At 46.1% G+C, this 27,695-nt stretch overlaps 1 protein-coding gene across 1 annotated transcript; it reads left to right on the forward strand.

The window, feature by feature from the left end:
• Window positions 1–2,774: 2,774 nt before the first annotated feature.
• Window positions 2,775–27,695, forward strand: midn (midnolin). Its single transcript, XM_083888409.1, has 8 exons — window positions 2,775–3,062; window positions 5,018–5,246; window positions 6,739–6,826; window positions 7,008–7,070; window positions 17,192–17,752; window positions 19,027–19,150; window positions 19,245–19,568; window positions 26,745–27,695. Exons 1-8 carry the CDS (start codon window positions 2,987–2,989, stop codon window positions 27,005–27,007), a joined length of 1,728 nt encoding a protein of 575 aa, XP_083744535.1. The 5' UTR covers window positions 2,775–2,986; the 3' UTR covers window positions 27,008–27,695.

The following is a 27,695-nucleotide window of genomic DNA, read 5'->3' on the forward strand; positions in this document are numbered from 1 at the left end:
CAGATTGGATAAACCTCAGCAAGACAACAAATATTCTACGATAATTCCTCATGTTTTTCTCTTAGAATAATAACTATACATCATGTAATTAGAAAGTATTTCATGGATATTACAAAATAACCATGCCTTTACTATTCAATATATATATAAATATAGGCCCATATACAGTCACCAGCCACTTTATTGGGTACATACGCTGCTTGTTAATGCAATAACTAATCAGTCACAGGAATTTTCACACCATGTCCTTAAGACAACTTTGCTCAAGTTCAACCAGGTGTGTCAGGTGGTTACCCTCAAAGGGCCAGATGTAACTGTCATAGAAAATAAATGTAACTAAACATAATGTAAAATAAAGGTAACTACTCCGTAACATATTGCTAAATAACGTTCTGTATTTATTACTTATTCAATTTCACTCTTAGCATAATGCATATACCATGATACACTGTGATCTAGTGGCTGTGCCGTCACTTTGCGGGTAAAGCAATCACCATGCATTGTGGGAAATGTAGTTTATGGTCAACACACGCCTTAAAGCAGCATAGACCTATTTTAATACAGATTTTAAGACCAATGAATCACTCGCATAAAATGACGTGGCGGGCCACATTTGGCCCCCGGGCCTTGAGTTTGACACGTGTCTTTAACTATGAAGCTGTCCAACTGTGTCACATATATTCTTCTCCCATAAAGCAGAAATACACAGCCCACGTCATGACTCAGCTAAAATGCTGTTGATGATTTTTATTTACCGCAATAGTGCATAGTGAATCGAGTATCAGATCGTATGAGATCGTACATTTTTATCTGTCCGATATCCTAATCCAGTGATTTCGACTGAGTATCGTATCGGCTCGTCCCCAGTCAGAGCGAGGATGAAAGGTGACTGAAGTGACTTTGAACGTGACACGTCGGCTGTCAGATGGGCTTCTCTGAGTATTTCAGAAACTGCTGATCTCCGGGGATTTTCAAACACAACCATCTCTAGGGTAAACAACGAAAGATAGGTCAGAAAAAAAAGAGGAAATATCCAGTAAGAAGCAATTATCTGTGAGGGGGAAAAAATGCCTTGTTGATGCCAGAAGGTGTCAGAGGAGAACGACCAGGATTGATCAAAGTAACCGATCCGCTAACAGTCACTCAAACAAAGGTTACGACAAAGACATATCTAGTTTACAGCAGCACAAAACCAGACAGAATTATGCTTCTGCCACTTTATTAAAGGGGACATATTATACTCTGTTTCTCCAAGTTAACCTAGTTCCCTGGTGTCCTAATGAACATGTCTGTGACATGCTTTAGTCAAAATACCATAAGGATGAAGCACCACAGCAGTTCAATCACCCTGCCAAAATAAACCTGTTCAGAATGCTCTGTTTAATAGTATCTCTTTAGGTCCACCTTAAAAAAAAGTCAAACGAAACTTCACAGAGACTACTCAGAGCTAACAGCAGTTAGCATTTGGAAAAGTGATCATTTGCAGGCTTTAGCAGGCACATTGCTGTCATATATAACATGTATCCACTGGACAGATAAATCCTCTGAGGCTGGAAGTTTGTGTAGAACTCTGTGCTGCACTGTGGAGCCAAGAATAGAACTTTTTTGCAGACTTCCGATACCTTTGCCCTGGCTAGCACTCCCGCGTGTTTTACGGACAAAGCAGAGCTCCACGAGACAACAATTCCAGGAATTTAGCGCATTGTGACGTCCCAATGAGCGCGTAAGTCAACATTGCAGTGTTTCATCCCCTGTACTTAGACTGAGGAGTTACCACAAAAACATGAGTGTCCTTTTACCACACTTAACTGACTGATAGGACCTCCAGAGTCCCAAATATAGGGATTTAAATTATTAAAAAGTTGATTTTGCATAATATATCCCCTTTAAAGTGTAATTTTTACTGTGCAACAGGGTCATTTTATGTCACGGTCATGAGGTAATTTGGCAACTTATACACAGACCCTTTGACAGTGTGCCACGGTCCCCCAAGGGCCCTCTGACCCCCATTTTAGAACTACTGGGCTGTACTTCATCAGTAATAACAATACTACTACTAACCCTGGGTACTTCTTTAAATTATATAAAGGTTTTATATCATATATAGTAGGAGTTATAGGAGAATTACAGTTCCTTTTTCACCTTTAAAGTTAGTCAGCATTTGTACATAAAGTTCCTATTTCACATAATGTGATGTTATTTATATTTGTTATCAAAGAAGAACACGTCATCACATCCTCCACACACGTGCGTTTCCCCCAAACACAGATCACAATCTGTGCCATTCAGCCGGTTGTTGTCAACAGGTCTACGTGTGTGTGTATTCCCGTTTCCAGGCAGCGTGTTTACCTGCTTCTGTTACCCGGTGACACCTACCCTGGCAACACCCAGCTGATATCTTCAAAATCTCATTTCGTGTACTTATTTAAGGTGGAAAGACACGCGCCTGTGTCACATTAAATTAAATGTCACTGTTTTCCTTCTCCTCAGAGAGCAAACCCTGGCACAGTTGTGTTATTCCCCCCCCCCCCTCCACTCCTTCATCTGTCGTGCGTCAGGGGGCGCCGCACATTGTTTGCGTCCACAGCGGTCCGTGAAGGCAGTTTACAGAAGCGGAGCCACCTTAATAAATCTCATGCTGACATAACAAGAGCACTCGCTCACTCTCCACCCCTGGATCTGCTCAGAGGAGCCCGTTAAAGACGCGGCTCACCTTCCCCGGCGCAGTGTTCATTTAACAGAAAGTCACCGGTGTGTCAACAACACACGGCGGCGGAGGAGGAGGAGGACACACCGAGCGTCTCTGGACGCAACAGCAGCAGCAGCAACAGCAGCAGAAAGCGGCTTCTTTCTTATTGGTCAGCGTCACGTCGCGCGCTTGGAAACGCACGGACCTGCCAGAGAATAAAGTCTTACGAGATTAAAGAAGACAACAGTGGATATTCCGGTGGATTTATTTCATCCGAAGAGTCCTGTGTTACTGTACATGCCAAAGCTGGGGGAACAGACTGGAACACAACGCAGTCCCGCGCGAAGCTTCACAGTTCTCGCCACAATAATTGGTGAGTTCACTTTATGTCACATTATTATTGTTATTATATATATATAATTTTTTATTATTATTTTTTTTTTTCTAATGAGGCAGATGATGATGTTTTGAGGAAATCGATTAGCGAGACCGATAACAGGTTGGATGAGCCTCTCTTACCCCTCATGCGAATTTTTGAAATATTACACCATTTAACGGACTGACATGTGTTATTATAAGTTATGTGTTGTTGTTTGTGTAGTTGTATGCTTCAGACGCAACACACAAAAAACCACAACACAAATATGATATAATTTAAAGAATAAACACGAATATTTCATGTTTACCTCACACATATACAAAGCTCACTTTAAAAGTCTGAAGTAAAAAAAAATAAAAATAAAAATAAAATAATGGAACTTCCACCAAGTTATGATCTAATTTAAAGGGTTTCGATTGCGACACTTCCCCAACTGGCCACTGGGTGGCGACAGAGTATCTTGGTTTCAGTTGTTGAAGAGGCTTTCTTGTGCAGAGCGTGAACAGTGTCCCTCTTTCTCTCTCAGGAGGCTTTTTATTCATAGCATTTTTTATTTATTTCTTTCTTACTGGACACATTAAATAGAGGTTGCAGTCTTTTTACATGAAGGAAAAAAAATAACATGCAACCCCTGAAACAACACATTCTTAAATAAAGCATACTAGTTTATATTTCCTCCTGAGGGAGAATACTTCCAGGATTGTTTGCATTGTACAACTGCTCCTTCTATGCCCAACCAAGGCCTTTAAAAACAGCTGCAGCCACACACACACACACACACACACACACACACACACACACACACACACACACACACACACACACACACTACACTGTCATGTAACAGTATGTTAACCATCAGCAACACAGCAACATGAAAGGAGCTTGACCACTTAAATCACTCATCTATGATCAGTGGTCTCCTGTATCTTTCATGTTTTTGTGTGAAGGACACGAGATAATAACAATAAACATTAGTAATAACACATGTAAGTAGCTCGTTTTACACCAGAGATTATTAAAAAAGTGCAGGAGTCGCTTTGCTGTGGTAAGAACACACACACACACATTATATATATATATATATATATATATATATATATATATATATATATATATATATATATATATATATATATATATATATTTGCTCTATGCTGTAATTTATTATGAATGGCTTTAACTCGCCTGTTCTCCACGTGGGTGTGGAGCAGAGCCTCCCATTGGCTCGGAGCAGCGGCGTCCTGAAGGAGCTCTCCTGTGATTGGCTGAGCCTCCTCGGCTCCTGTGGGCGTCGATGGTGGAAGTGTGTGCGGGGGTGCGGGGGGGGATACTTTGTAACAAATGTTCATTGTCGATATTTCGCCGGAGCCTCTGTGGGTATGAGTGCGCAGCGCGGAGCCCTGTCGTTACTCCAGCCTCGTGTGTGTGTGTGTGCGTGTGTGTGAGGCGTTTGCTGCTCCTCTCTGAAGGTTGTTTTTAAAAAAAAAAGTGGAACCGGTGTTTTTTGTTATTTTTTGTTTTTAAATTCGACCTAGCTTGTTTTAAAGCTACACGCCTTTAGCTGACACTGCGAAGAAGACTGTTCATGTAGCATTCAGGAGGAGTCAACAAAGAGAACACACTGAGAGAGAGAAGAAGAAGAAGAAGGAGAAGAAAAAGAAGCGAGTTTTTATGTAGTTTAACATTCCTGTGGGGATTTTCTCGTCGTATCGACCGGCGGAGGAGAAGGACCGGGTTTTTATTGTGACTCTTGGAGAGAAAGACGGAACGAAAAAAGGGGGCACCAAGATCAATAGACAAGCGCGAAAGGGCAAAAAAAAGCAGAATAAAGGACGCTATCCGGGATCTTTGCTGCTCTACCATCACATTCCCATCTCTCTGACTTCAACTCCGGCTCTGGTCGTCTCCTCTCTCTGTGTGTGTCCACTCCACTTCTCTGACCACAGGTTATCGGATGGACCAGCATCCCAGCGCCCGGAGCTGCACCAGTCGCGGGGCTTCGTCCTGCGAGGCCGTCCCGGCGGAACCCTCCATGAATCTGTACATTCACTCCACCACCGGCACACGCTTCGAGCTCTCGCTGCCCCAAGAGGAGACCGTGGAGGGACTGAAGAGGAGGCTGTCGCAAAGACTTAAAGTACCCAAAGAGAGACTCGCTCTGCTGCACAAAGAAACGTGAGTAAAGCGCAATGGAGCTGCAAGTTTAAATGTTATTAATATGTTTTAATGCACATACACTGTTTTTATATTCATGTCTGAAGCTCTCTGGGGCTGCTTCAGTCAAACACACATTCAAGGAAAAAAACACTGACTGTATTGGAATTGCACACATATATGGGACACACACACACACACCAGTCACTGGAACAGTATTGACCATAAGGCGATCTGTAGACTTCCATTGATTCATACCCCCTTCATTATAAATACACAAGCGTGACTGAATTGCTAATGCTCCTATGCGTTAAACATTGATGGTTAAAGTCACACAGACTTGTCATTTATTAACCGTTTGCCTCCACACACACACACACACACACACACACACACACACACACACACACACACACACACACACACACACACACACACACATATGGTTCATGTTTGATATGATCAGGGGGTGGGTCCGTGTTGTTGTGGATGGATTTTAGCTGTAAGTGTGTAATTACACAGCTGTAGCTTCTACCCTTTGGTTGCAGCATAACCTTTAATGGTCTCTGTGGGTTTCTGGGTGTGAGTGTTATCGGCCCGGCTAGTTTTCCTGTGAAAGAAACTAACCTTTTCTTATTAAAAAAAAAAACTAAGCAAAACCTATTGTGTTCAGTGTTTCCCCAAATGAATCGGGCTCAGGTTAAATGAGTGCTAACAATAGTGCAGGTGGTGTTATGCAAAAACGTTTAAAGGGGGTGGTTTAGTCTATGCAAACTGTCAGCATTGTTTTCAGCCCCTCCTTCTCCTCCCACCCCACTGTAATCACCCAATAACTCACATCATTCTTTAAAACCTGAAAACCCCCTTTTAATCCCCTCAAACCTTAAGACCTACAGCAAGTCAGTGCTGAAGGCCTTTGTTCAGATTTGGGTCATGGGTGTAGAGCAGGTTTTCCTAAACATCCTATACAAGCTATAGGAGCCCTTATATCTGGACCTGAGAGGCTTAAGTGCATCGTGACCTGAGAGAAAAAGGCTTTTCCTTGAACAGATCTGGTGCTCTGCACAAAACAGTTCCTCAGCGTCCACGTTATTGTACATTTCAAGTAAGAACTTTACATTTGCAATGTCAGCGATCATTCATCGCGACAGGTTTTCTCTCCCCATAATTATGAAAAGGACAGTATTTTGATTTCATTGTGCGTTTTCTCCGCTCCCCATTTCAACAAAACGCCAAAAGAAAATACTCACCTCCAATTAGGCAAGTGGCAGCGGTGCCAAATATCCACTGCGAGCAATTGTCAAGCTCCACTATACTCGAAATTGAAATATGACAGCCAAATCAATACTTCTCTTTCATGGAGCTTTTCACCCACGGCTCTTTTTCGAAAGTAGATTTTTTGAAGTCTGTCTGCCCCCCCCCCCCCTGTTTCTGGCTGAAGGGTGTTTGTGTGTCTAAAGAGAGAAGGTATTGTCATCGCGATCTAATTATCTTGGTCTGTCCAACCCTGCAGGCGACTAAGTTCAGGCAAACTCCAGGATCTAGGCATCTCTGATGGGAGCAAGTTAACACTTGTACCAACAGTTGAAGCAGGATTAATGGTAAGTAAGCCCTCCTGTCTGACTTATTTGATGTCAGTCTGCATGTATTCATTTTAGTCAGTCATAAGTCATTGCTTAAAATCCTTTTTCTTTCTTTCTTTCTTTCTTTCTTTCTTTCTTTCTTTCTTTCTTTCTTTCTTTCTTTCTTTCTTTCTTTCTTTCTTTCTTTCTTTCTGTGCAGTCTCAAGCATCAAGACCAGAACAGTCAGTAATGCAAGCCTTGGAGAGCTTGACAGAAACTCAGGTAAGAAACAACTTCTTCTTTGTCTCGACCCTGAAGTAAGATGCCATGGCTGCAATCTGTGCAGAGCTCTTGAACCTTTATCCGTGTCTGTGCATAAGGAATGTGTGAGGGTTTTAGCTTTGGTCAAGCAGCAGCAGTAGCCAGAGCCCTGCCAGAGAGGAGATGAGCAGGCTGCACAAGCCTCTTTGCTTGTTTAATCTCGGCCTCTTAAACAAGCCAAGCCAAGCTACGCATCCAATGTGAGCTGTTGGGATATAATAAGCAGCAACACCCTCCGGTATCCTAGTAACATCTGTGATGGTGTGTGTGTGTGTCTGTGTGCGCGTGCACGGTTGTTTGTGCGTGCACTGCAGGAAACTCCGGGTGAACACTGGGGCTTATATGTGAGATGCTGAGAGGATGAGCGCGTAACACCCACTTCCACCCTGCTGTTTAGATATTTATTTGTAATCTATCTGCAGACATCCGTATTTCATTCTCCAATGTGCACACATGGACAGGCAAGTTTCCAGGAAGTGTGCAAGTGGCTGCTTGGAGACTAGAGCGCGTGTGGCCTCACTAACTCATAAACAGTGTTGGATCATCAGATTACAGCCCTTTTTTACTCTCTATTAGCATAGGGTTCCTGGAAGCCTCGCATGCAGTACACAGTCAGGCCTACACCAGGATATGTACAGTGAAACACTGCTGAGGAGCCGATGACATACGTTATATGTGTTTGAGTCAGTGTGGTATGACTCACCAAAGTGATCAATAACGAGAGTAAAGCGAGAAAGAAAAAAAAAAGGCACAAGAGTTCTGGCCGCAGAGTGAGCGAGAGCCGGATGAGAACGAGATAAGGCTGAATGCACACAGACAACGGCGTGACGTATGAAGCGACGCTGCACAGCTGGCTGACTGAGATCAACTTCCTCTTGTAGTGTTTGGTAACACTGTGGTGTACGCAACTGCATCGATGATGCGCCGCGCCGCTGATGTCAAAACCGTAGAAAATGGTGAAATTTGGACAGCAAGGCCGAGTGTGTCACTGGCGCCGCGGTTGCCGCACGAATTTGTCCAGAAATGACATTTTACTGAGTTTTTTTAATCAGAGGAAGTGAGATATAGTGGAGCGTGTGGTTGTTTGGCTTCATTCCCTGCTGATAATTTTATGGGTGGAAATCCTGGCCGTGTGTGTGTGAACTCAGCGTGCTTTCTTGTAGCAGATGACTGCGCGTGTAGGTGGATGCGTGAGCGTCTGGTCACTGTGTGTGTGTGTGTGAGTGACTGGTATTTTCACCAGAGGCAGAACCCATAACTCAACTGCTGACCCAGACGGGAAGGTTTCTCACTCTGTGTGCCTTTGTCGCGCCACATACAGTAACCCTATTCCTCTCAGGTTCATTATGACTCATATGCTTGTGTTTTTCTCATAAATTGCTCACCCTGTGCTACTGCGGAGCATATTTCTGCTGTGGTGGTAGACAGGATGACGTATGGCGCAAGAATAATGAGGGCAAAATATTTTTTTTTTCGCGGCGTACGTCTACTTTGGTGTGTTTTTATCTTGAGAAATTGATTCCTTTTAATAATTCATGCTGTGAAAGAGAACGGTATAAATTGCGGAGAGATTACAGATCCGAGTAAGATTAGAAAAAAAAAAAAAAACGGAACACAAAAGCTTTCCCTCATTTCCTCTCTTCCACCAACGCTGGGGCTATCAAAAATCAATCAATGCACTTAGCTCTTAAAAGTGTCTGACATGAAAACTGATATCCACCCAAAAATAGCAAAGATGAGATGTGGGCTGCTTTAAAGCCTTTAGACAAAGTGAACACCTGGAGCTTTTAGAATTCATCACCTCACCTTATATTTTGGTCTCATTTCCAGAACTAGTAGTTTCTCCATGAAGTGTGTAGTGTTTTCATGGAGTGGGGACACCTTATGTCTTTTTCTCTCTATACCAACCAGTCAGGCAGAACATGACAGCTTCCAGAGCTGTTTCCGACTTCAGCAGAACAAGTTAGAAAGAAAATGTCTCGCGGAAATTGAACCCCTGCAATTATTGAAATGGTATTTTTTTTCCATTTGCGCCATCTTCTCCCTTTCTATCCACCCCCCCCCCCCCCCCCCACCCCCCTTGTTTCTGTTTAACAGCTCTCACGGGGCCCTATAATTTAAATGTGCTGTGGTTTGCAAGTCCAGCAAGCTGCCTCGGTTTGACCGGTATGGCTGACTTCTTCAGCAAGGACAATCCTGACTGCCATAATTTCCTCACCCTGGAATCTTTCTAGACTTTTTTTTTTGCATGACATCTAAGCTGTATTAAGCCACTGCCTCCTGACAGCCCATCAGAATATAGTTCCCTGCACCGCTCTCCTCTCATTCTGTCTGCTAAATAGAGGTTGTGTGTACAGCTTACTTATGCAATCATGCACGGACACACACACACACACACACACACAGCCAACAGAATTGAAAGGATATATTTAAGAGGATTTCTGATCCTGCTCAGAGAATGAGAAAATGTCTGATCCTAGTAGTAAAATGAATGCATACTTACAAGGCAGTGAAAGGAAAATGAAAGCAATATTCACAGTTGCTGGGCATATGTAGACACTGACACCAGCCCTTCATATATTGATCTTGGCATTTGACAGAAAGAGAAGGATTATATGTCCCTCTCAGCACACAGGGACTATTTGCTCATTGATGCACATTGATGTTAGAATAAAAGCCAACCAGGCAGGCAGGCATCACCCTCACCATCCCCCCGGTGCCCTTCCCCCATGCAGCCACCTCTTTGTTCCTGTCTTAAAGCAAACCTGCCCAGCTGACAAACCCCTCAAACACACAACAATGATTGAGGGTCACTCTTTAAGTTTTGCTCTCCCCCCCCCACACAACCCCCTTTCATCATGCCATACATCCATAGTCGTCAGCTTTATTCAACGGCGTCCAGCTACAGCGATGCACACAGGTTTTTCAATCAATGCGCTGCCCAGCTGGAGCGAGGCTCAGTGGGCCACAGATTGACAAAATTTTGCCTTGAACACTAACACGGATTGCTTTGGGAGGAGGATGTGTGTTGCCATTCCAGATGTCCCAGTGGAAAATGCTGCCACATTATCTGCTCTACTTTTTCTCGCCGCTTCAGACAAGCACCTCCTGTCCTCATCCACTCCTCCTCCTCCTCCTCGAGGAACAACAGGATTGGATATGGCAGTTTTGCCATTGTGTCGAGAAGCTAGACACATGCAAAGTAGAAGAATCCTAACAATATGAAGGGAGTCACCTCTGGGTCACCATCACCTCATTTCCTCTGCTATACCTCCCTCAGGGGGTGCCGCAGTGGGCCAGACAGGTGGTACGGAAAAGGAATGGGAGAGCTTAGTTTGCACAAGTCGTTCTGTAACATGTCAAGTTGTGTGTGTGAGCCAGTTCTGTAAATTGGAGGAAATGTGGAGGATGAGTACACACGATTGGGCAACTCAACAACAGCAGGAATACAGGGGGAGTTCTAATGGAATGGAGGAAATAATGAGAGACGAGAGTGTTTGCTCTCCACACAGACATATTGTTCTGCTCTATACATTTATTTTTTTCCAGTGCTGCATGCTGCACAGCTGCCTGTCTAGATGATCAAAAATCCAACTTGTTACTTGGCAGGATCGACCTGACTTGAAATCACTGGATAGTGATTGTACTTAGGATTTGGGAGTGCATAGAAAGTGAAAAACGACTCCAGAAGCACAACAACCGTGCGTAGCGACCCCTACTGATCGGACGGGAAATTGCAGTGTGTATCTGGCACCACGATGGTGAACTATCAAGGCTCGAGGGGTCTCCGTGGTTATGCAGTTGCATAACGTATTACGCCGTCGTAGAAGTATAATGTGGCCTTAAGAGGATACTCCCTTTTCAGTAGCTTCACGTGTCCTTCCCTGTGTCATTCAAATGAAGGCTTTTTATATGCATGCAGCTTACGAGAGAAAGCCCTTGCTCGTGGAGTGTTCGGTGCTCATTAATTTGTTATTTAAACAAATAAAAGACAGGAATTAATTTGACGACAAAAGGCAGTACTCTTCTGTCGCTGTGAAGAAGATATCGCTTGCTTGTATATTGCTGCATATAGGTTGTTTACACTGATTAGCTCATTGTCGCTTCGGCGCGTAATTGGAGGTGGCTTGTGTGTGTTTTGAGGTGTGACGTGTAACACCCAATGCACGTTAGCGTCTATCCTGCCTATGACTGCGTGTATGACGAACAACAATGAACCCCCCCAATTAAGAATGGTGGAATACGACTGTAACATCCTTGCCTTTAAAGGGGCTGATTCAGCCTATTCAGTGTAAATCCTGGCCTTGAAAATGAAATTGCATTAATGAGCTGATCATGCAGTATTTTGCACCTGTGTAATCCCCTTTGTGATGCTTTGGTGCACAGTAGGATGGAGATGCTGGGATGTATGGAGGGAATCAAGATGTGTTGTGGAGCAATTAAGGGAGAGATGGATTTTGCAGGGGATTTCATTGTCCTATTGTGTATTTGCATCTGTTTGCATGCACGTGTGTGTGTGTGTGTGTGTGTGTGTGTGTGTGTGTGTATGTGCCTGCGCCAACATCCATTTCTAATGTCTAGCGTCTTTGTGTGTTGGCTCATTCAGTAGCCAGGCTAGTCTTACTTCTGCACGTCTGAGTCGTGACCGTCATTGTCTTCCGTTTCCCTCGTGACACTGAGCTTTTGTGATTCAAGAACCAGGCATCGTGACTACGGGGTGACTGTGTGGGCGGATGGAGACCAGGAATATCACGTCTGATAGACACCGCCACCAAGTCTAATTGAAGTCAATTAGCCGTATGCAATCTACTGTTGGAACAGAGAGATAGGGGTTAGAATACCCAGGTCGATTCACTAAGTAGTATGAAAACACATGCGGATTGCACATGCTTCATGCAGCATAACACTTCCCAGTCACGTTGGTGTAACATGCTTGTTTGGGTCAAAAGAGACAATGGAGATTTTTGATTATAATGCTCAAAGAATACAAGGACATTCAAAAAAGGCTGAGCTTCAGATGATGAATCACATTGGATTGTGAGATTGAGTACACGTGCCTGGAATGCTATACCGATGTGGACCCTTCTCTGTGGCATATGTGGAAAAGTGAAGCAGCTCTCCACGCACATGGAATGCAGAAAGTATGAACCAGCCCTCTGTTTTCTGATGTTTAGAAGTATCCACACAGTGGTCTGCATTAAATCTAAATATTAATCAGCATTCAGTTGAGTGAGGTGAGCAGCAGGATGCGGGCGTGTTACAGTGTGGATTACTGAGTTAGATCTAATGTATAGGGGTGGGGGAAGGATAATAGGCATGGTATGTGCATGTGAATCGGCTTGACGTAGCTTACCAGTTGAGCTGAGTGCGAGGGTTGGTTTTCACAGGAACCCGATCGTCCTGAACTTTGCCATTCTGAGCTCTCTTTTTACTTTTTGACCGATCAAATTTAGTGACGGCCAGCTGGTTTGCTCCTCTCTGCCCGATCTGTTTCTCATCAGGCACTATTGCAGACACCTATCTTTCTAAATGGGGGGCCTTTGAAGAGCCCCTGGCTGCTTTTAGGATTTGGAGCATGATGCAAGTCATTGATTTTTTTTTCTTTCTTTCCTGCTCATCTTTTGAGAGTGTGTTATTGCATCTTTAGCCGTTGTGTGTTTGCACTGAGACCATCAATAGTGTCCTGGTGCGATCAAAACATCTAGGTCAATAGGCAGGTTAATAAGCAGCTTTTTGAACCATACATTTCACCTAGATGTTTGACAGGTGAGCTGCATTGGAACCAGACTATGTCTAAAGAAAATGTCTTCCTCCTCTCACGGCCTCCCTCTCTCCACCCTCCTGTCCTGCCCTCCAGTCCTCTATCCTCTCTTCTTTGGCACAAAGCTGCTCAGTTGTTCATGAATGTCAGCTCAGTGCAGCCTCTATCTTCCCCTCCCTGTCCCTCAGCCTCTCTCTTCCTTCCCCACTCCTTATCGGCCTCCTTTCGTTTGCTTAGTGTGCAAAGGAAGAACGACTGCAAATGAGTTCCTTGAACCACAGGGACCCCAATAAATAAAACTGTCAGCTAGAGATGTCGAAAAAAAAAAGTAGGAAGGAGCCAGAGGCACACTCTCACTGAATATTTCATCACCCACCATCAGCACCACCACTCTGACACCCTACCCCCATCGCCCGCATCCCCATCACCCATCCCCCCCCCTCGCCATCCTTTCTCATGCCATCCTCCCCCATTTTCTTCCTTTTTCAACTCCTCCATATCATATTCCCTTCATCAATACAGCTTCTTAATAAAAAATACCAACCCTCTGGACCCAATCACGTAAAAACAAAATGGTTGATGGTATCAGCTTTGGGGTTGGTTGTTGAGCGGTGAATGCAGTTAATCATCGGCACCTTTATCGCCACGTATAGACCCTTTTATGACGCCTCGCTCGTGTCATCACTGTAAAGCACAATCATATTACATGTGTACTGTATGCTGTGTTTGCAGCAAACACACACCTTGTTCTCAAGGCATGAGCTGCCCTTCTCTTTGCATACCATTGCTGCTGCATCAGAAAAAAAGAACAATGAAGGGCTGGTTTCTCTCCGTCTGCCTAAACACAACACAAGTGGGGCCCTCCCCTCCCCTCGTCTCCCCGCATAGAAAAAGCACTACAGACCATAAGTTGCATTTGTAAAGGATAGGAATTTGTCGAGTGCCCTGCAAGGTACGCGGTCGAAACAGTTGGAGGAAGAGGAGGACTTAAAGACAAGCCTAGAATCTATCTTTTGTTTGCCTGTGATGTTCCAGAAGGCTCTATCTGCTGTTTGTCCTGACGTCAGTGGTAGCCAGCCACATTGGCTTTCTTGGCTGTGCTCCTGAGAGCAGACAGACATGTTTGGACTGGAGCTGTGAGCTGCTAGCGGAGACCTCTGGGAATCATTTGCTCGCCAGCTCTCCAGCACTAGATAACCACCACCGCCACCCTCCCCCCATCCCACCCTACCCCACCCCACAACACACACATGCACACACTCGCTCACTTCCCCTTGTTTCTCGCACAGTTCTCTGTCCGTCTGGAAGCGGCTTGTTGTTACCCGATCACTCTCACCTATCTCGCCTCTGGCAAGCAGGGCAGGGCGAGCTGTATCACCCCCGCCTCCTCCCCTCCCTCAGGAAACAGGCCCTGTTTCAGGTGTTCCACTCCACAGCTCCCGGCTCCCAGCTTCACAAGCTGTTCGCTTTTCCTTTTCTCCGAGCCTCAGGAAAATATGGTTTAGGTTTACTTTCTTGCTTTTGTTTATCTTCAGAAGGAAAAGGAAAGTGACCAATCAGATTATAGTCGTTGAGATGTCCTCTATCATTTCCCCTTTGGAAATTAGACGTCTATGTTTATGTGGGTTTGTGGGCCTTTTTAAATTCTCGCCTAAAGATGACGTTGTGGTACATGGTGTGTGTGTGTGTGTGTGGAGACCCTGTATGAGTCACATATGCATATATTATAGAGGAGTTCTCCATGTGCTTTAGCTCTCATGTACGTGTATGCTGTGCCTGTGCCTCTAAGTTGACTTTATGAGTCAACGGCAAAGATGCAGAAACGAGGAGTGACAAAAATTGACCTGGGGAAGAGAAAAAGAGGAGAGTGTGCAGCAGAGAGAGCTTGCCTCTCATGCAGTCTAATTTGAAGCCTGCCTTGTGGTGTTGGAAGCTCAGTAGGAGTGCATGCATTTCATCTTGGTGGTTTTGAATAATCCACACTAGTCATTATAAGGATAATCAAGCCTCCTCTGTTTCTCCTGCTGTCACTCACTGTCAGCCCTTTTTTTCCCTCACTTTCTCTCACATTGCACACACATACACACATAGAAAATCACAGTGCTAAAGCACATAGGTCCTAACCAGACCTGGCATTAAAGTGACATTTTGGATAATACCCTCCAAGAAGATTGATGTTAACAGATCTGCTGCCGCTCTTGTCATCTCATCTAGCACAGTACGAACAACAACACGAGTCCCTGACCACATTTTAGGTAGCGAGTGTGTAATTAACAGTCGATCTGCTTACTATGACAAGGTGCCCTCGCTCCCCTTGAGCTGTATAGCAGAGCAGCTTGTTCTGTTTAGCCGCAGTTGCACTTTGTGAAGAGATAAAAATCAAATGTGGAAAGCAGGATCGAAGTGTTTGAGCTACACCATAGGCAAACACGTACTCCCTTCTTTTGGCTGTTTTCTCCCCCCTCTTTTGACTAAACACCAGGCTGGCGATCCCCCTCAGGCCCACTGACTGTTTTGCTCGAGTTCACATTTGTGTGTGTGTGTGTGTTGTGGGTTAGCGAACGGTTGACTCAATCTCTTGACAGCTGTCAGTCACGAGCATAGTCAGCACCTCCTCCCCCTGCTTTTCTCTTCTCTTTCACACACCCACCTACCCACTTTGGGATTCTGTTTCCCCCAAGGCATCAAACAGAAACACACACACACACACACACACACACACACACATATCTTGTGTTGGGTGACCTTTTGTACATACATTTTCCCAGAGCAATTGCATGTAAAAACCCTGCCCCTTTCCCCACCCTTGCATCACACCCTGCCTCGGGCCTGCTGAGTTTATTGTCTTACCATGATGGGGGTAATCATGGCGGGTGTGGACTGTATCAACAAGCCATTAGTGACTGAGTTTACACTCTGAAAAGGCTGAGTTTCTGTTTATCCTGCAGCTGCCTGTATGCTGATTTTCTTTTTTTTCTGCTGCCTTAGCTGTTGATTATTTACGTGTTGAAACCCAGCCATCAGATAATCTTAACCCCCCCCCCCCCCTTGCCCATTCACCTGCCTCTCTTCTCTCTCCATCCTCTTTTCCACACCATGTCAATACCAATGTGCAAAGGTCACCCTGGCAACAGAGAGGCAGCGGTCGATAGAGAAATAAATAAGCAGAAAGGGAGAGAAGTGATGGAGGGCAGAGCCTGGTGGTTCATGGGGTTAACTACAGGCCAACATCTCTGAAGCACACTCCAAAGGCTTCAGGGTCTACAGGGAGTGAGGCCTGTGCTCTCATTTGCTGTCTCTCAGTGTATGTTTTATTACTTGTTTTCTGTGCCTTGTCATTAGTCTTTCTTTCCATCTCCCCTCCTCTTGTTCTTCTTAATGTAGCCTTTGCTGCCACTTCTTTCTTCCTGTACTCCCCCTCCTCTCTGGGGACTGAAAGCACACAGGCAGTAAGGACTGTGGAAACCTTTTTGGACAGAGGTGTCACTTTGTGTTTGCCAGTTTGTTTCTGTTTGCTTTTATTTGTGGAGAACCTGAGGTGTCACTCCTGCTGAGTCTTCATGGCCCAAAGAAGCTTTCTGACCCTCTGATGACTCTCACATGATAATACACACATGCACAGGGTTGTGCAGTGAGTGGCAATACGTAGCTAGGGGGGCCACAGGCTTGCAGGATGGGGACAAGAGAACATTTGTAGCTTGTGAATCCCCGGCTTCCAGCCAATTCGTGACAACTTTGCTGTCCTGTGTGTGCATTTGTGTGTGCCCATCCGGGGCATGAGTGGGATCAGTGGAGGCCTCCACACTCGGCTCTTGTCACCCATTGCCAGAGCTCCAAAAATGGGCAGCCCTTCCAGTTCCGCTGCAAACACCATACAATTGGCCATTCTGTGTTTGAGAGGCAGACGGGGAGTATTTCCTGGACGTGGGACTGATTTTTTCAGGCCCTGGGCCAGATAGAAGGGTGGCTTTTGTCTCTGGACTAAATGACACTGCTGACTAAGAACAGACTGAGGGGGTAGTTGGAAGAGAGACAGAGATTCGGCTCTATTTGTGTTTTCCAATAGGTCTCTTCACCCTGTGATCCCCAGCAGATTTAAATAGGCCAATGGTACAGAGTACTGATTGATTGCAGGTCGGGTGAATTTTGTCCATTTTCTCTGTACGATTGGTAGAGCAAGGCATTTTTGTGTGTATGAATCTTAAGGACCAGTGTGAATGCGGTGGTGTTCTGCATATTTTAGTGATTGTCGTTTTGCAAAGTCAGTATGTATTGATTTTCAAAAAAAAACTAAAGTTTTATTTGTTTCCAATCTGTGCAGGTCAGTGACTTCCTGTCTGGCCGCTCCCCCCTCACCCTGGCTCTGCGTGTGGGTGATCACATGATGTTCGTCCAGCTGCAGTTGGCGGCGCAGCAGTCCGGCGGTCCCCAGCTACAGCACAGACACCTCATTACCCGTGGCAACACAGCAGAGACTGCAGTGGGACAGCCTACAGGGCAACCCCGAGTTCCCCACCCACACCTAAACCCACACCCCCACCACCACCACTCCCATCATCCTCACAGTCACCCCAGCCCCCACTTGTCCCAGCCTCACCCAGTCCCTCCCTCCCCATCTTCCCCAGGCTCCCATTCCTTCCCCCTGCCCTCCACACACCACCAGCCACTCCCACCTATGTACCACCAGTCGCCCCCGTCTGCTCATTGTAGCCCCCCTACTCCTCCACCTCAACCCCACTCCCCTCGCCCGTCGCACATCCCTGGAAGTCTTTTCCGCACTCCAGCTAATCACCATCATCACCACTACCACCAGCCCTCCTCAGGCCAACCCAGCCACGACATTGGCCAGGCCAGCCCTGTAGCCCCAGTCGTCTGCCCCGAGGTAAGCCTCAAAAATAATATATAACATTTATGTTTTTGTGGGGATGAGATGTGACACAAGTGATACGCATGCAGCTAAATCTTTCTCCATTAATATGAGTAGACGTGAGACCTCTGAATGAATCAGACACTGATCTGATCACAAACCCTGCCATTTTCAGTCATTTATCATTGACCTTTACAACCATTTACTTAACTCTGGTTAACTCAAAAGAACAGCTGCACACACATGCACAAACCCATTCAACTCCACCAACCAAATTTGTTGTGTATACTTTGTCCACCTCCCAAAGTTCCAGCCAATGGCCAGAGAATAAGAACCAGATGTCAGTGGACGATGTGGGAGAGATGGTTCACAACAAACACAACACACAGACGGGCCAGTTTAGTAGTGAGAAAACACAAATGGCAATTCCCCATGAGGCTTTCACATGCATGATAACACAGAGGCTGTTGTATGGGTTTCAGTTTCACTTTCAGATGTCAGTTGAGTAATCCTAGTTGAGATAAGGTGCAGTCGTGGGGTTGCCAAGTTTGGTTGGGACTCGGGTTTGAGGTAACAGGATATCCAGGGTGCTCTTAGCCATCAGCTGGCAGAAAGCTTGTGTTTCCTTTTCCCCCTGTGGTTTCTAAGAACAGCAGCTTTAAGTGCGTAGGTTACTTACATAGTGGAAATAGTAGTTACAACACCCCAAGGTAAAGGTCACTAACAGACCTCACAGAGGTACCCTCGGGACAGAGCTTCGTGATTTCAATGTCACAGCTATGTATAGCATGTATGTCCTGTAGATGTTGACACAGCACAAGTTAATATATTAACATAGGAAAATTACTTTACTCAAATACTTAATTTTTCATGAAAGAAAAACAGCTTTCTACAGGTTAAAGTTTCCCGTTTCACTTGAACAATAGCACAACCCTGGCTTTCTTGTAACTGGAGTGTAACCGTAGTAATTCATATTTAGATATCTTTGTTTATCCTACTATTTCATGGTGAGAAATATCTGCTGTGAAAAAGGTCTGTTACACCAGGTTTATATATGATCATTACATACATGTTGTTGCGTTAAACTCATTGACAGCGAGTTAATATATAACACTTTCACTCACATCATTGCCAATGATCACACAATAGACATCAGTCATAAAAACAATAAAGCTGGCAGTTCGTTGAGACAGCACTGCATGTCGTTGATTATATTGACTATTCACAGCAGCCCTAATGTGTTGTTCTGCCTACAAATCTCATTGTATGTATTTTTCCCCCCCCTTCAGGCTAACTGCAGCTCCAACGGCCCTAACAGTGGAGCCAGTCCCTTGTCACGTTCCCGTAAACCTGGTGCCATCATTGAGAGCTTTGTCAACCATGCTCCCGGAGTCTTCTCAGGGACCTTTTCAGGTAAGGGACCCTGAGCTGCCATTAAGATTTATTGCAATAACCCATTCACATAATGGATCCACCTGAAAGTCTATTGTCTTCCCCCTCCTTTCAGGCACTTTGCACCCTAACTGCCAGGACAGCAGTGGGCGTCCAAGGCGAGATATTAATACCATCCTGCAGATCCTCAACGACCTCCTGAGCGCCACGCGCCACTACCAAGGCATGCCCCCTTCCCTCACCCAGCTTCGGTACCAGACCCAGTGCGGTTCCCCCACTTCCTCGTCCCCCTCCCCGCCTCCTTCACCCCCAGTCACTGGTGTGACAGGCCTCTCTGCCAAAGCTACCTCTGTGCCTCCCAGCAGCCCTAGCAGCCCTCCGCCGGCTCTTCATCCCCTGGTACAGTGCCAGAGCCAGATCCGCATGTGCAAATCTCCCGGTAAGAGACTCTACCACGCACTCCTGCTGCTGACTCCAGCATGTCTGAACACAAAGACACTCATAATGCGCACACACAAGTCATTGTGAGTCCCTTGAAAACCTTGTGAAGCAGATGTTCAGCAGTTGCCACAGCTTTGGAGGGGTGTGTTTATGGGTTTGTGTGCAAAGACTGCAGTCTAGAGCCTTCTGTTTTACTCAGCCCTTCTCCTCCATTGCTACCTACAAGAGTTCATTCTCATCTTTATCTTTCTTTCTTTTCCTCATAGCACATTGCGGTTAAAAAGGTAGTTCTACTGGGATGATTTTACATCACAGTTTTTGCTGAAGCACTTACTCTCATCAAACAAATTCTGACAAAGCGAGATTATACAAGTCGGATTAAAGCACAAAAACAGTCATACAACGAGTATGACTCTCTTGGGTTTTGAAGCAGAAGAGAAGAGGAAGCAATGTAAGAGGGGGGAGGGCGGGTTGTCTTAGTAATGCAACACAAGCCTCTTTAGACCTGTTCAGTCAGGCTTCACTTGTCAGGCAGTGGAATTGGCTTTTGTTTTTGTGCACCAAGGAGATAGATTTACCCCTTCAAGCCTGGGCTGGGCCATGTTTAGATTAGATTAGGCTTCTGGTGGTTTAACCTACCTCTTAAGGAAAGGCTGCAGTTGGGGCGTGTATGGGCTGGGCTTCGTTGGGACTGGACAAACCCTGTCATACTAGTGCCCCAGGGCTGTGGTCTGTGCAGGTGCTGGAGTTCAGATGATGCCATTTTAGGGACTGGGTTTGGGTGTTTTAAAAACGCCTTTTCCCTGCAGAGACACAGGATGTTGAGTGTTCAACAGATGTCCAGTCCTGATAAAATTCAGTCAATGTTGTAAAGGTTAGAATGGCTGTGCAGAGAGAAACAGCATTGTCCTCTGTTGTCTCCTTATCTCCTGCTGAGGAAATTGAGCCAGTCTTTGGTGAGCTGTTGTGTAGCTTGTGTTGTGTATAGTCGAGACTGCTGGGAGGGTCCGGGAATCCAGTGATGAATGTTTCATGTTTTCTTTTGTTAAAAAAAAAGCATACATCGCTCTTGTCTTACTTGCTCTTTATGACCTTGCGTTGCGAGCACAATGGCGTCTTTAAGCTGTAGCAACTGAATACTGATCGTCCAGGAATGTCCCGTATTCCTCTGCATTACTCTGGGCGCCTTTACAAGTGTTCAATGAACAGTTGGAATAACATAGACTTATTTTCCTAACTCAGGGAAGACCTTTTCTGTTGCTGCCCCCACCTACTCACAACTCCCGTTCCCCACGTCTCCCATGCTTGTCATCTCTCTTCGTCTACACTCGGCAGCCCACACTGTTTCCCCCACTTGCTGTCCAAAAACAGCTTTGTCTGTAAAATCCATCTCTATCCCTCTTTCTCTCTCTCTCTCTCTTCCGCCTCCATGTCTGTGTTGTGCATTAATACATTGTCTGCGTTCATTTGGCCTTTAAGTAGATAGATTCATTTCCGAAATGCAGCCCCTGAAAAGAATTTGCTGTGTGAAGTAGAGGGCAGTAAAGAGGAGGAGGACACGGAAGGGGAAGGCTGCAAAAATCACAATACTAAACCTCCATTCATCATATCAGTGTAATATCCTGTCCATCTGTCTACTTACTTCTGACTGATTAATCACAGAAGAAAAAGAAAGAGTAGGCCTTTTTTTCCTATCAACTCCTATCCAACTTCCTCCTCACATTGTGCATTTCCAGAGAGTGATGTGAATGGTTAACCTGGCCAACCAGGCACAGTTCAGCTCACTGAGACAAAGAACTCTGGAGTTTCGTTTTTTACATGCTATCGTAAAAAAAGCCAGTGTGCATTCTTATCAGCTGACACCTGATGGAAGACTTACTGGACTTAACACATTGGCTTAACTCTGCTTCACAGAAAACTGCCTTCATTCAACCACAGGAATAACCCGAGCTTCCCATCTGAGTGTGTTTGTGTGTGTTTGTGCGTGTGTGTGTGAAGTGAAACTCAGGTTGAGACAGCCTCTTGAAAATGTCACATAGCTTGGCTGTCTCCTGAGAGCATTTACCCTTTCCACTGCAAGTTCATGTGCGAGAGGGAGAAGACAAGCGTAAATAAAAAGCTTGAACACACACACACACACACACATGCACACAATCTCACTTTCCATAAATGCCTGGTTAAAGGCTTGGGTGACTAGCTTGGTTTCATGGCATTGCTGCATAGCATTGCTGAGTGTGGGGATTTGTCAACCCCAGGACTCATGTTGGGTTTGAACAGGAGGGCTTTAGGATGGCCTGGCAGGCCGATTGTTAGCAAAATTCCTTTACTGATTTGGATGTTTGGATGGACACCTCCTCCTTCCTCCAGCCCTCTTGCCCCCTGACCATCCAAATCTATTGTGCAGGGGCCAGGGACAGGGGCTGCATACAGGGCACCAGGCTGAGCCATTATGGGGCAGATGAGGGGAGGGCAATGGGATTATAGGGCTGCCTTTTAGTTCCACTCCCATTGCAGCTGCCTTAGTTCAACAGAGGCAAACAGAGAGGGGCAAAGTTAGCTCTGAAAGCTTCTCCCTCGGCACCCCCTTCCTCTCTTGTGTCCCTTCCGCATCCCTTCAACAACCCCCCCCCCCCCCCCTCCCCGCTTGTCCCCTTTCGATTTGTCAGGTCACGTTAGCTTTGTGGTGGCTGGGACTGGGCAAGCCAAAGGAGCAATGAGGGAGTGCTAGGGAGATGGAGAGACACAACCTCGCCGAGTCCTGTATTTAAGCCTTGACCCTCATGACCTAGAAATACGTACGTTTATCCACGCCACGGCAGGCTGTGCTCCTCTGACGTCGCTCTCTGCCGTCGCTCTCTGCCGTCGCTCTCTGCCGTTTTTGCAGTAACTGTAATTCAACACATGCCCTAGCGACTCAGCTCAGCGCACACAGCTATCTCGCTGAGCCAACAAAGCACATCAGGTGCCCTTTCATTATCAACAAGGGGAGAGAGAGATCAACAAGGGTAGAGGGAGAGAGAGAGAATGCAAATGAAGTCTAAAAGTCATTGAAGAGCTTGTGTTCCTGCCGGGCAGTTGATGCCCTTTCGCTGTGCTGTCAAATGCTCATATTAGCTCTGATTTGATTGGTTTCTTCACTGAATGTTTGATAAGTTGTTTTGTTTTATTGGCAGGACAGGAAAGCTTGTTTTTTGTTTTCCCCCCAGATAAGCCAACTTTCCCACGAGATACTGACCAGTTCCCAAACCCTTGTCTTGAGTTGGTCAAGTGCATACGGAGTACTTGGTCTGTTTGGACGGAAATGGCTCAGTCCACTTAAGAACTAATCTCAAAACCTCATGTTTAGTCGTTACAGAATTAATACCATTTTATTATGTTATTGGCTCACTTGGTTACTGTTGAAATCCCTTTAGGCTGCCCTGGTCCTACTATATCAGCTGATGTTTGAGTTTGAATGCCACTATAGTTCATATTTTTTTGTTTGAGCAAAGGCGGAGGCATCAGCAAGAACACACAGTAATACTTCAGGAAACCAAGGCCGACTTTGCAGCAAAGTGATTTTATTTCCTCCTCTTTGCCTCTGTCCTTCCCCTCCTTCTTGGATGCTGAGCAAACACAATGTTCTCCCTGCAAGATCACAAGACTTATCAAGGCAAACAAACAAACAGAAGCACTAAGACAACGGCAAATGAAGGCCAATCTTTATACAATCGATAAAAAGGAGAAGCTCCTTTAATCTCCCCTCCATGTCCTGCACACAGCAGCCCCCCCTCCTCCGCCTCCTCCTCCTCTGCTTTTTCTCTAACGCCATCCACTCCTCAATCCTTCCTCTCTATCTCCATCCACGCTTTGTTGCTGGGCTAGACTGAAAGGCAAGGAAAACTGACTGACCTATCAGTTATTCATAGATCAACCCTTCTTTCGCCCTGCCTGTGTTTGTTTTCATCTGCAGAGCTCGGTGTATTTACAGAGCCAGTGTCAAGGTGTTCAGGAAGTCCGGTTTTGAGACGGAAACATTCGTTGCCTGGTATTGAGAGCGGTGCGACTGGCAGGCGAAAATAGTTAGTCGAGAGAAGGGAGGATTGGTGTTTCCTTGCTCTCTCTCTCTCTCTCTCTCTCTCTCTCTCTCTCTCTCTCTCTCTCTCTCTCTCTCTCTCTCTCTCTCTCTCTCTCTCTCTCTCTCTCTCTCTCCATGCCCTTGACCTGTCTTCTGTTTGATAGCTGCCACTGAGCGTTTCTAAGAAAAGATCTGCCGTTGCTTAATCATCTGTCTTTTCAGAGTCGAGCAGGGCAGAGACTCTCTCGCTCTCTTTGTCCCATTTATCCCCAATGTCTCTCATCCACCCCTTTCTGGGTCCTCCAAGGTTATTGTGCTCACGTCAAACCCAACTATCTGCGTCCAGGCTCTGGGCCAGCCTCTGTGTGTGTGTGTCCATGCTGTGTGTATAGTCTGTCCTTCTTAGCCAACCCTAATAATAGCCCTACTGTCATAAACATAGTCTGGAGATCCCTGCGGCCAGCTGTGTCCGGCCCAGTCGCCCAGGGCTCCGGTAGTGACGCTGATGAATGGACACGCACACACACACGCACACACACATTTGGTTATGCTCCAAGCACATTCCCAGAGCTTTTGCCAAGCCAAAGGCCACGACCTCCTACAGCACCACCAATCTGCCCTTTATGGTGTGTGTGTGTGTGTGTGCATGTGTGTATTTGTCTCTTCCTTAGGACCTTTTCTGGCATAAACATTGACCCTGTCAGGACCATTAGTCCTCATGGAGACCAAAACCCGGTCCTAATAAGGCAGAAACTCATTTCTGAAGAAGTGGAGGGTTTAGATTTGACTTGTTGTTCGGGTTAAGGTTAGGGTGAGGCATTCACTAGCGATGGTTAAGGGCAGGGACGCTGCTTTGTTTTGGCTGTCGAAACGAATAGATGTCAACGCATTGTCCTAAGAAGAATAGCTGTGCAAACCTGCGTGCATGTGTGTCGGTTTGTTCTTGTCGATCCTCATAAGAGCATCCTTTGTGGAAACGCAGGATATATACTTTAATTATAATTTAAACTGCGACACCCTTAGGGCAAACTGTACCAGAACTAACTCACACTGTATAGGGGCATTTGTGACTTGGCTCTGTGCCGTTTCATTGTGTGCGGCCATATTTTTCGACATCCCCGAGGGTAGCAGTCAAGGCAGGAGGGGAATAACGGGGGGTGGAAAAGTGAGGACCGGAGGGGGGGGAACAAAGCATTGTATGTGTCTGTCACATGGAGCCGAAGCAGTGGAACAATCGCTCTAATGTTGGAGAGACCCCCCACCCCCCTCTCTGATTTACCCCCTGCTTTCCTCAGATGACATGCTGCCCTCACATACAACATCTGGATGCACACACACACACACATTTGTATCAGGACGCAGAAAAAGCCGCAGTCTGCCTTTGTGGCTGAGTGTAACGTGAAAAATGTTCTTTTCTGTCCCTGTCTGTTGTCAGAAAAACAGTTGCGCGGCTGCTCGACAGCAGTTTATTTCTTTAGTATGCGCTGCCAAACAGTGGTGAATATTTATAGCAGGGAGGGAGCGGGCGGGGGAAAGGCTCTGCAATGCTCCATCTGATAAGCAAATGAGGGAAAGAGGTAAACCAAGCCCACACAGAGTCCGGAATTCAGTGGGAATGGAGAGGGAGGAGGGGGCAGGATCGATTCAGGAAAAGTGCCACCTACGGCGGATCCTTTGCCCTCCACCTCCATCCTTTCTCAACCCCCCCACCCCCAGCTCCCCTTCCTCACCCCTGAGGGAGGAATTCCTTCACCCACAGTATGCTACCACCCCTCCACTCCCATCCTGCTTCCCCTTCTTCATGCTGCCCCACCTATCTGTCTCTAGGGAGACGTGGGGCAACAGCTAGAGGAGGAAGGAGGAGGGTGCTCTGTGTGAGTGGTGGAAGAAGTAGGGGGAAGGGAAGATGGTGGTGGTAGTGGTAGTGGTAGTGGTAGTGGGGGGGGTGTTGGGTCAATGAGCTGAGAATAGGAAGCCACAGCCATAATAAAGAAAAAAACTGAAGAAGAAGAAGAAAAAAAGAAAACCCAATCCCTCCCTGTCTCTCTGCCCGCTTACAATTTCCATTCGCTTGCATTTTCTATTGAAAGCCAATAGCGTTGTCCCGGGCCCTGAGATGGATGGCTGCACTAGAGCTAAGGTTTAATCAATAGGTCTTTTTAATTTACCATCGATCCGCGTTAAAAGCTACTGCGGTTGTTGCTGCTTCTGCTGTGTGTGTGTGTGCGTGCGTGCACCTGTGAGTGCTTGCCTGTATTATGCAGCTGTGTGTGTGTGTGCGTGCCTGCTGCTCATGTGTGTCCGTATGAATACATGATGTACACGAATGCTGATCCTGTCTATGTGTGTGTGTGTGTGTGTGTGTCTGTGCGGCAGAGGCAGAGATGGCTGATGTGCTTCGGCGTATCGACATCCTAGCCCCCATTATTTAATTATTTAATTCCCAGACAGATACTAATGGAGCTGGCTAATAGATTGCGGTTGCTTTCCCTTCCTTCCAAGCTCCCGAATATACGCATAAATGGAATTAGGCTCGGCTCTCGGGTCACCGTGGGAGAGGATTCGCCGGTGCGATTCGAGGGCCTCTCCCTCGAGACGGCATTCTCCTATAGGCACATCAACAGCTAGAAATGCACTTAGCAGCACACCCAGTCAGTGAGGCATGTCAGCTGCAATTACACACGCACATACCGCACACTGTAATCTGAGAGTGTCTTCTCTCTGGCCTGTGTTTGTAAATTTTTTTGTTGGCCTTGTTATTGCTTCTCAAGGAGATTCAGGCTAAAGAAGGTCTCTCCCTGCTCAGTGATAAGAGGATGAAACAGCTAGCACCGAGGGGGCAAAGGATGCTCAGTGGGGGGAAGATTAAGCACTAGATTCAACTGTAGCATTGTGCGAATGTTGTGTGTATGTGTGTGTGTGTGTCAGAGCCAAGGGAATGATCCGACTTTGTCTTATCATTACCATCAAGGCTGTTGGGGCTTTATCTACCACCTGCCAAACACACACATATTGACATCCTTCTCAAACCTGTTTAAGTTCTGTTAACTCCTGCTCATGCAAACAAATGCCTAACGAACCATCTCCCTCCCTTGTTTTTTTTTTTTTCCCGTGCAGGCGACCGCGTACGTCAGACCGAGAACCGCGCCACTCGCTGTAAGGTGGAGCGCCTGCAGCTGCTGATGCAGCAGAAGCGTCTGCGCAGGAAGGCCAGGAGGGACCAGCGCGCTCCTTATCAGTGGCTGCCCAACCGCAAGGCCGGACGCAGCAACAGCAACAGCAGCATGTCCAGCGACGGCTCCCTGGACCTGGACTTTGACGACTCGGTGTGGAAACCCGACGTCAAGGCCGATTTGAAGTCTGAGTTCGTCATGGCCTGAGCCCCCGCCCGATCCCCTCACGCACGGAGAAACCAGATTCAAAGATGGTGCAAAAAAAAAAGCATATCTCGGGATTTGCTTTTTACGATTTACCCGAGGGACTGGATTAGCAGGAGGTGACGCTTGAACTTGTGCGAAGATGTCTCGAGCAAAAGAGGAAATCAAAGTTGCCCGTGCGACTGGCATCTGTCACATGATGGAAAAAGAAGAAGAAAAAGGTTCCCTTGCAGACTTTAATCCCATTCTGTCCTTCACAGCTGACCTTGTGAAAACAGCAACATTACAAACAGTACCTTACCTTCTTGCCATGCTTGGATTTAAAGAGGCAAAGACTGGACTTTAACGGTGTACAAGACTATTTTTTTGGTGGGGTATGATCACAGAGACCATACCTAGACTTGAGCATAGCAGAATTCATTTGGTGGTGGTGTTATTTTCAATTTTTAACATTTAGTTGTTTTTTTTAAGGAGCATTCTGGACAGCAATGAAGAGATCCACACTGGACTTACTAAGAACAGAAGCACCAGAGGCTTCCGTGTTTCCGAATTGAAAAAAAAGGCAGAACTGCCAAAATATGGATTATTCCAATGGGCATTCTTATCGATCTCAAACTCACCAACCGGAGTCCAGTTTTTACCTGTTATGGGGTGGTTATTTTTTTTCTTTTCTTTTTATTTCCATTTTGAA

Source organism: Microchirus variegatus (assembly GCF_963457635.1).
Source record: "Microchirus variegatus genome assembly, chromosome: 4".
Classification (NCBI taxonomy): Eukaryota; Metazoa; Chordata; class Actinopteri; order Pleuronectiformes; family Soleidae; genus Microchirus; species Microchirus variegatus.

Excerpts from the sequence above, each read along its gene's own strand:
- midn (XM_083888409.1), top strand. The coding sequence starts at position 2,987 with ATGCCAAAGCTGGGGGAACAGACTGGAACACAACGCAGTCCCGCGCGA. Across the intron at positions 7,071-17,191 it reads AGAGCTTGACAGAAACTCAG|GTCAGTGACTTCCTGTCTGG; the intron begins GTAAGAAACAAC and ends CAATCTGTGCAG. Across the intron at positions 17,753-19,026 it reads CCCCAGTCGTCTGCCCCGAG|GCTAACTGCAGCTCCAACGG; the intron begins GTAAGCCTCAAA and ends CCCCCCCTTCAG.